We start from the raw sequence: 8,044 nt of genomic DNA, 5'->3' as shown, positions 1-8,044 counted from the left end.
GTTTGAGCCAAAAGAGGTAACATCACAAAAATGTCCAATTTCATTATACGTCATGTATAGAATCACATTTTTATCCTTTTAAAAATAATTTGTTTAATTAAAATAAATGCAAGTGATGATTAAAACTTTTCTCTTGGCGTTGTGATTAGTAGTTACATGTTTTATTACTCACTTGTCAACATTACCACAACAGCGCCAACCATTAGCTGTTACTGAACAATACTGAACAGTTATCATGCACACAACAATTAACCGTTAGATTCTTATTTGCCATTTAATAACTCAGGTGTGTCTACATGTTTTTCCTCTTTAGCTGTATTTAAATATCCATCATTTGTCGTACGACTGGGCAGGTCTCTGGTCAGTCATCGACGGGAATGTTAGGAGAGTGTGGCACTAACAAATGCAAAACAGTGTTTCGGAGTTGATTTACAACAATGTACAGTTCTCACAGAAATCTAATAAGTGAGCTGCAGTTTCAGAAAACTACAGAATCCTTCATTCAAATACCCGAACAGGGTGCAAGAAGGGAAAGCTTGCAGCGGTCTCTAGTGCAGATGAATGCTTTTTGAGCCCTTCTCTATGGGGGAAAAGGCTCTGAGGTTCCTGCTGCAGGAGTGGGGGTGGGTGGGGGGGGGGGTGGGGGGGTGGGGGGGGGGCAGGATTTTCATGATGATAGGCTAACAGCAACGAGACTCTTCCACAGCTGTTTGCTCTTCTTTTTTGGGTAAAAAAATTCAATGTTGATGTGTAATCTCCACTAAAAACACAACCCTGAAGGAGTTCTGCCATATCGTGGAGCTGCTAATGCTAATGGTTAGCTTCTACTAGCTGAGAGGCACTCTGCTCTCTCCTGGTTGTAAATCAACAACAGCCTCCCAGGGCCTAAATGGGTGAGTACATGAATGTTAATCTTACAGTGTGACGCAGATCTGTGCGTCTTTTTCTAACCCAAGCATTCCCCCGCTTGTCTTTCTGCAGCTAACGCAGGTAATGGGGTAGAAGACTATTTTTGCGTGGTTCATGCAAATAAATCTCAGAGTAACTGATCATATTAATTAAAAACAGAAATATAAGTTTCTCAGTGAATCCACCTTTCAAAACGAGACACCCTAAGAACTCCTAATCTTCTGTTCTTTCATAGACGGTTTAGAAATCCTCAGCTGACTAATCCCGCAACATTGCTGCAATCTGTAGCCACAAAAAAAAAAAATAATAAAATAAATAAAAACCTAATTTATCACATTTCTGTTCTGAAAAACCGGCAGTAGTGAGCTAAGAGAGAACGTGCTGAGACGTCAGCACTGGCCTCCCCTCTGATTCTTTGCACACACCCACAATCACACTTACACACACGTTTAGAGTATGTAAAACTCAAACATCAACAGCATAAATACACTTGTCCCGAATACATGGTAAAAATCGACACTTTGTTCAAACAAACTGTGCCGATTCTCCACATGTTGAAAACAACTTAAGGCTAAATCAATTCCAAAAAAACATACAACGAAAATATTTCTATTTACACTTTTCTTCATAGAAAAATATCCTCAACTTGCACAGATTTTTTAACAGAACCACATAAGACCGATTTAAGTGCACAAGACTGTCAGGTTTCAGCATGAATACTGTATATTGGTTTCAGTGCAGCTGTAATATTGGATGGAAAAGCATCCTGGTGTCTATTTTATTATATATCTTACAAGCTACAGCAACTCAGGAACCTAGTGCTTCTAATAAAGCTAATTACACTGCTGCATGGTGGCGCAGTTGTTAGCACGGTTACCTCGCAGCAAGAAGGTTGCAAATTTGAAACTCAGCTGCGGAATTTCTGCGTGGAGTTGCGTGTTCTCCCCATGCATGTGTGGGTTTCCTCTGGGTACTCCGGTTTCCCCCACAGATCACAACATGCCCTATAGGTTATAAATTGTAAGTCGCTTTGGACAAAAGCGTCTGCCAAATAAATAAACATAACCATATGTGGAAAAGCACACCACTTTGTACAACTGTCTAACGTAAACTTTTTTTTTTGGTCAAACAACTTTGTAGGACTAAAAGCTTTTAATCTTTCAGTCTTAGAATACCCAACAATCAGTGGCTCTGCACTATGAGACTGTTAGTGCAAAAGTGACCTCGGGAGCTGTGCTGTGTACGCCATATCCCTCCAACAACTGCGGACCAACAACGAGGTGGCTGTCGGGAGGCATGTTCTGCCTGACTGGTTGAAGGGAGAGAGGCAGGGAGGGAAAAGCGCGCAGAAAGCTAGTCGCTACTCAAAAGAAAACATCAAATTGTGGAAGGAAAAATGGTGGCAGAAATTGGATGCTCAGGCGCTGCAGGGTCCATAACTAGTGTTGAGATTAACCCAAAATGTCACAACGCTTCTGCGTCCAGAGGCCCACGCTGGGGCGGTGTGTGTGTACATCATAGAGAGTTAGTGTAGGAGTCAGTCGATGTGAAAGGCTTTCGGCACCATTGGTCTGAATGGGACCAGAGTGCAGTCGAGTGTCAGGTCATTCGTGTTCAGTGTGGAGAAAAGTAGCCTCCCTCCTTTCCTTTGGGACGTGTGCATAAAAACATTATGTGCACATTTACGATAGTCTGATTTGACATTTGACACAACCTCTGGCGAAAAACGTTCTCCGACTGCTGCAAATGTTTCAAAGTCAGGAGATTATCCGAGATTATCCACAAGAAAAAAGTCAGCTTAGGTGAAATGTAGAGGACCATGCAGGAGGTGAGGAATGCCAACAGGTCCGACGTACAGCACAGCGTACAGCAGACAGATGTGACTCTGTGGAATGAGAGAAGAAAATTAGCCAAAGCATCACAAATGTGCTAACTTTTGTGTTTAAATTAGCATTTTGTCTTCCCCAACTCTTCAAAATGAGCGGTTTCAAACACTTGCAAATGTTGCAGTTTGCACTTGCAGGAAAATTTGCATTCAGTTGTGCTGTGGGACGGAGGCTAATAATAGCATCTGTTCCCTGGGTTGCTACAGGAATACTAAATAATGAGGAGAAGGGAACATTTCTAATTGTTAGCAACTTTCCCTCTGTCCTCGTGCCTTTATCCTTGTGTGACATTTATTTTATCTAATGTTCTCTAGGAGTTATCAAAAAACAAAAATAATAATCGCCTCCATCGCTGTAGAGTATGAGCTACGCCACAGAACATAATTTGATCAATGGAGACCTTTATTGACTTCTCCTGAAGTGAGCAGTGAACTAAATCAATCTGCGTTTGCGTCAGTGTTGTCGAGTTCTCAGATGCTTCTCAGATAATACAGAGGTAAGAAATGAAAAGCTTTATTCATCACTCAGGGCTTATTATTGGCATTTTTGTTAATGCAGCAGTAAATAATAACCCTGTACACAGAAAATGCATGTTTCTATACTTGTGCCTTGAATCTTTATTTGCAGCTTTTGCGTCTTTCTCTGTTAAACGTCACTGTTTTACTGCTACTGGCATTATCCTTTTCCATGCTAACATCAGTGCTATATTCAGTGTGTCTGCACATTTGTATGTCTATTTATTTTATACTGTTTCTTCCTGGAAACTCAATTTTCTAAATTTGTTCTTTTTTTAATTGCTGAAGGCTACTTTGCCTTTGTGTATTTACCTGTACGTTTATTTTCCTAGTCTCTAAGTGTTTGTGCTGCCTTAATGACTGACTTTCACACTGTGGGATCAAAAAGACTCTTGGATTTTATTTTATCTATTTCTGTCCAATTTTGATGCCGCTGCATCATCTTCAGCACATTGAAGGCCTGTTTCCGGAACTCCTAAGTAATTTTCCCTGAAAATCCTGTCTGCAGTAGCCCAGGAGGTAGAGCAGAATGTCCAGTAATCGGTTGCAAGTTCGATCCCAGCTCCGACCAGAGAATACTCCTGTTGTGTCCTTGGGCAAGACACTTAACCCGCCTTGCCTGCTGGTGGTGGTCGGAGGGACCGGTGGCGCCTGTGTTCGGTGGCCCTGCCTCTGTCAGTGCGCCCCAGGGCAGCTGTGGCTACATCGTATCTCATCACCACCAGCGTGTGAATGGGTGTGTGAAGCACCTTGGGGGGGGGTTAGAATCCTAAGAAGGCGCTATACAAATACAGACCATTTACCATTAATTTAACTGAAAAAAAAGACAATTTTTTAGGCCATTTCAGGAATTAACCGAGTCTTTGAACTGGATTATGCACTCGGAAAATGTTTGGTAGAGTCCCCGAACAGGATTTGTGGTTAACCCATGCTGATTGGCTGGAAATCATTGGGAAATGATAGCAGATTTCACCAAACAACCGGCATTGGTAGAGCTGCTGGTGAAGCAGAAAGGAAGGAAAAGCGAATAAGTAGTTTTCATGCAGCTTTAAAATCACCTTTTCTTACATCCCAAAGCCTAAAATATGTGGCGGACAGCTGTAATTCAAGGTGCTCTGTGGTCTTCCATGGGGCGCCACAAAAAACAGTGTTTTTTCTGGTCACTGAACGCCACTTTTTATGTCACATAGCTGCTCTCCTGAGTGGAGTGAGTTATAGCGTACTTTGAAAGAATACACCTCTTTTTTACTGTTATTAATGTTAGAGGACACCTTTTGACACTGATCAGTGACATCACTCACTATCAAAACAGTCATGCTGACGTCTTAGCAAAGTCCTGAAAAGAACCATTTATATGCAAGCAATGGCTGAGAGGACCTTGCCCGCCCCCAGAAAATTCCCAGGACTCCTATAGTGGAAACGTGGCTTAAACTGCAGTTCCTCATCCCTAGAATACCATACTGGATACTAGTTTCTCTAATTTGACATTTTCTCTGTAAATCTCTGTCTTTTAAACGACCGCAACCAATAATGAGTAAAAGAAATTTGACCAAAACAACAAAAATGTGACCTAAAATAAAAAAACTGGACATCACCTTGGCCCTGAACACTAAGACCCATTGATTCTCCTCTTCTTAAAGCTTTCAACAGTCCTTTCTTGATGTCAGGGAGTAGTGTCTCCACGATGTATGGTGGCCCGTCCCCAAGTCCCTTGTCCACCTCCTCCTCCTGCTGCTCCTCCTCCTCCTCCACCACCACTGTGGTCCTTATCTGATTCTGGTTGGCTCTGGGCTCGCTCTGGCTTGGGGTTGGGTGTGCAGGGTGGGTCGGGCTGCTGGACCGACATGGTCCTGCGCAGGTGTGTGCGTTTACACAGAAAGTCGGGCTTTGCCGAGAGACCGAACGACCCTTTCCTTAAGACCATACGAACTGACGGGGATTTCTTGGTTCTGGCTCTGTGCCCGAACTGAAGCGTGGAGAGGTGCGCTGCGTAACCCTCACTCAGGAACTGCACGGCGAAATGAAAAGAAGATCAAAGTATGGAGATTAAAGTAAATAAGAGGAAAATCTAAGCTTTCCAAGTGGAAAAAGAGAGACAAACAGCATGAAATGTTTCAAAGACGGTGATAATGGACACGAATGAAAAGTCGACTACCTGGCACTGATTCTGGTACTTCTTCGAAGGTCTGCCAACAATGTAAATCTGTGAGGAGCTGAGTCCCAACATGTTGTAAACAGAGATGTCCTTCATGGAGCCATAAGCTGAGTTGATCTTAATGTGGCACTGGTAAAGAGAGAGAGAGACAAAAATCATCCAGGGATGTGTTTGGCATTTAAATGCAGCATGACCCAAGGCTCCAACAGTAGCAAGAGTGATGAGAGAAACTCTGGATGGGAACACACAGCAGCCTGGGCTGTGGAGGAAAGATTAACAGCCCTGTTAATGTCAAAGGGATATTTTATTCTCGGAGGCGTTACCTCCTGTATAAGGTTCCTGAGGAAGATGGTCTTCTGTCGCAGGGGATCGTGTACCAGGCCTTCAGAAAAGAAGATCATCCCATGGGGGAAATTGTGCTGCGAGAGCCATGAAACCACACGCTGCTTCTGCATGTCAGGACGGCCTGTGATGTAGATGATAAGGAACCCGAGATCCTGCCAGTGCCTGCAGATGAAAGCATCGACATAAACACCAAAGAGATTCTTTTTAGGAATTGTTTTAGAAAGCTATTAAAAATTCTAGCGTAAATGTTCATGTGATTTCTCTGATTCCATATTTGTTTCAGCATAAAAACACAAAAATTTGCATATTTAATGTCTTTTCTCTTATTTGCAAAATAATATGTTGTGACAAAATAAGAACACACACAAAAAATCACACACTAAAATAGAATAAAATTTCCTGAATGATCTTTTGGAGGACAGTTTTTGGGTAACCTTGAAATGCTTTTTACACTGATTGATCCAACTTGAGTTGAGCCAGCTCGTTTATATTTAAAAAAAACTGTTAGCTTTGACAGATTCTGTCTGAATATTGGGGTTAATGTGACCATTATTATGATGCATGTTGTGCACATTACTGCCTTTAAAACACTCGTACAGATTCATATTCAGCCACTGATCAGTCTAAGAGCCAGGGAACGAGTTCTGGGGCCTCATTTATAAAGCTTGCTTACACACAAAACAGGGTCGGAAAACTGCGTAAGCAACTTTCCACGCAAACTTTGGGATTTATGAAAGAAAACTTAGTAGAAAAATGTGCGCCACTGTAAGTTGACTAAGGACCTTGCTTACGCACATTTTGGACATGGAGAGCACCTGAGAGAGATGAAGAAACCACCCTTCATCACAATTTTTGACAGGTCTATTGTTCTTTGACCTTTATGACCTTTCCCCCAAACCACCTTATGTCAAACTTGACAGGTGTATTGTTTTATGACCTTTTGTGAAATGACCTTTAATGACCCCATATGTCAAGAAATGAATTGATGACTGCTGTGTAATGATCCATGAAGTTATTGACTGTAGTCCCCGAGACATAATCAGAATAAAGTGTTTAATAAAGTTTTTATTAAAAGATGATGATTCATTCATACTCTCTCTCTCTCTCTCTCTCTCTCTCTCTCTCTCTGTTTCTCCATCCAGAAATACGTCGGCGGAAGCAACGGCTGACTCGGCTGCAAAGGACTAACAGAATGAAAATGGCCTACATGCTTCTCCAGATCACCTACGGGCTAGTTAACATCGTAGGCAAAGTTCTGTCTCTGTGAGGATTAAAAGAGAGAGAAGAGGACCAAGGATTTTTTTTTCATTCATCAAGTTTATAGTAGTTTTTCTTTCCCTTTGTATCATGAGTCATACGCCAGATTGGTTCAATCTGAGTAGACTTTCAGATCTGAGTGAGGATGGTTCAAATAATGAGATTCTAGATCAAATTCTAGCCTGCATAACTCCTCCTCCTTCACCACTACCACAACCTTCAGATGAGGCAGAAGAAGTTCTATTAAATACGGCTGCGCCATCTCCACAAACTTTAGATGAAATTCGGAGGCAAATGGAACAATCACACGATGTTAATCATACGAATGAATACAATAATTTGCTGCTGCCAGATTGGTTTGATTTAAGCGGACTTTCAGAAATGAATGAAGTAGAAGATGAATTAGATTCAAATGATGTTTTAGAACAAATTCTATCGTACCAACTCCTCCTTCAGATGAGGCCACACAAATTATATTAAATATGGCTGAGCCATCTCCACAAACTTTAGATGAAATGGCCTGAAATTCTGAGGCAAATAGAACAGTCATACAATGTTAACCAACAGGGGGAAGGGAGCGTTAATGTCGCGTCCTCTTCCAACGACGCTTTTAATCGGCGTGAAATTAGAGAAAGCGTCTCTTTTTCAATAAACCATGGAATCACAGACCCTGCAGAGTTTTATCTCAACGTTATGGATATATTAAATAGATTTGCTGAAAGGGGAAGTCAGATCGCTCACGCAAATGATAGGATTCAGTTTGAAAACAAAAAATTGAGAGTATTCTTGATAAGGAATTAGTGGATATAAAGCGGATTGATCTCATGTCACTCCCCGAGAGCGATCAAGCCTTGTGTTTTGCGATCAGCTTAGCCGGGCTGTTAAACCCCACAGCGACAGATACTGAGTTAATGGATGTGGCAAAAAATATTCACCATCAAATCGGGCTTTCCCTTTCAAACCCCCGTTTCATTCAG

The 8,044-nt window shown here is 41.8% G+C and overlaps 1 protein-coding gene across 3 annotated transcripts in view; it reads right to left on the bottom strand.

The window, feature by feature from the left end:
• Positions 1 to 635: 635 nt before the first annotated feature.
• Positions 636 to 8,044, bottom strand: part of pitpnm3 (PITPNM family member 3) — a 186,695-nt gene continuing 179,286 nt past the window's right edge. For all 3 annotated transcript variants that reach the window (XM_015951208.3, XM_015951209.3, XM_054742568.2), the window contains 4 exons: positions 5,789 to 5,972; positions 5,466 to 5,594; positions 4,906 to 5,318; positions 636 to 2,794 (listed from right to left, as the gene is read on the bottom strand). In XM_015951208.3, the coding sequence (XP_015806694.1) occupies positions 4,974 to 5,318; positions 5,466 to 5,594; positions 5,789 to 5,972 (658 nt within the window). In that variant the 3' untranslated portion in view covers positions 636 to 2,794; positions 4,906 to 4,973. The remainder of the gene's footprint in view (positions 2,795 to 4,905; positions 5,319 to 5,465; positions 5,595 to 5,788; positions 5,973 to 8,044) is intronic.

Source organism: Nothobranchius furzeri, chromosome 13 (genome assembly GCF_043380555.1).
Source record: "Nothobranchius furzeri strain GRZ-AD chromosome 13, NfurGRZ-RIMD1, whole genome shotgun sequence".
Classification (NCBI taxonomy): domain Eukaryota; kingdom Metazoa; phylum Chordata; class Actinopteri; order Cyprinodontiformes; family Nothobranchiidae; genus Nothobranchius; species Nothobranchius furzeri.
The sequence above is the reverse complement of the archived record's forward strand: the minus strand, read 5'-3'. Positions and strand labels throughout refer to the sequence as shown.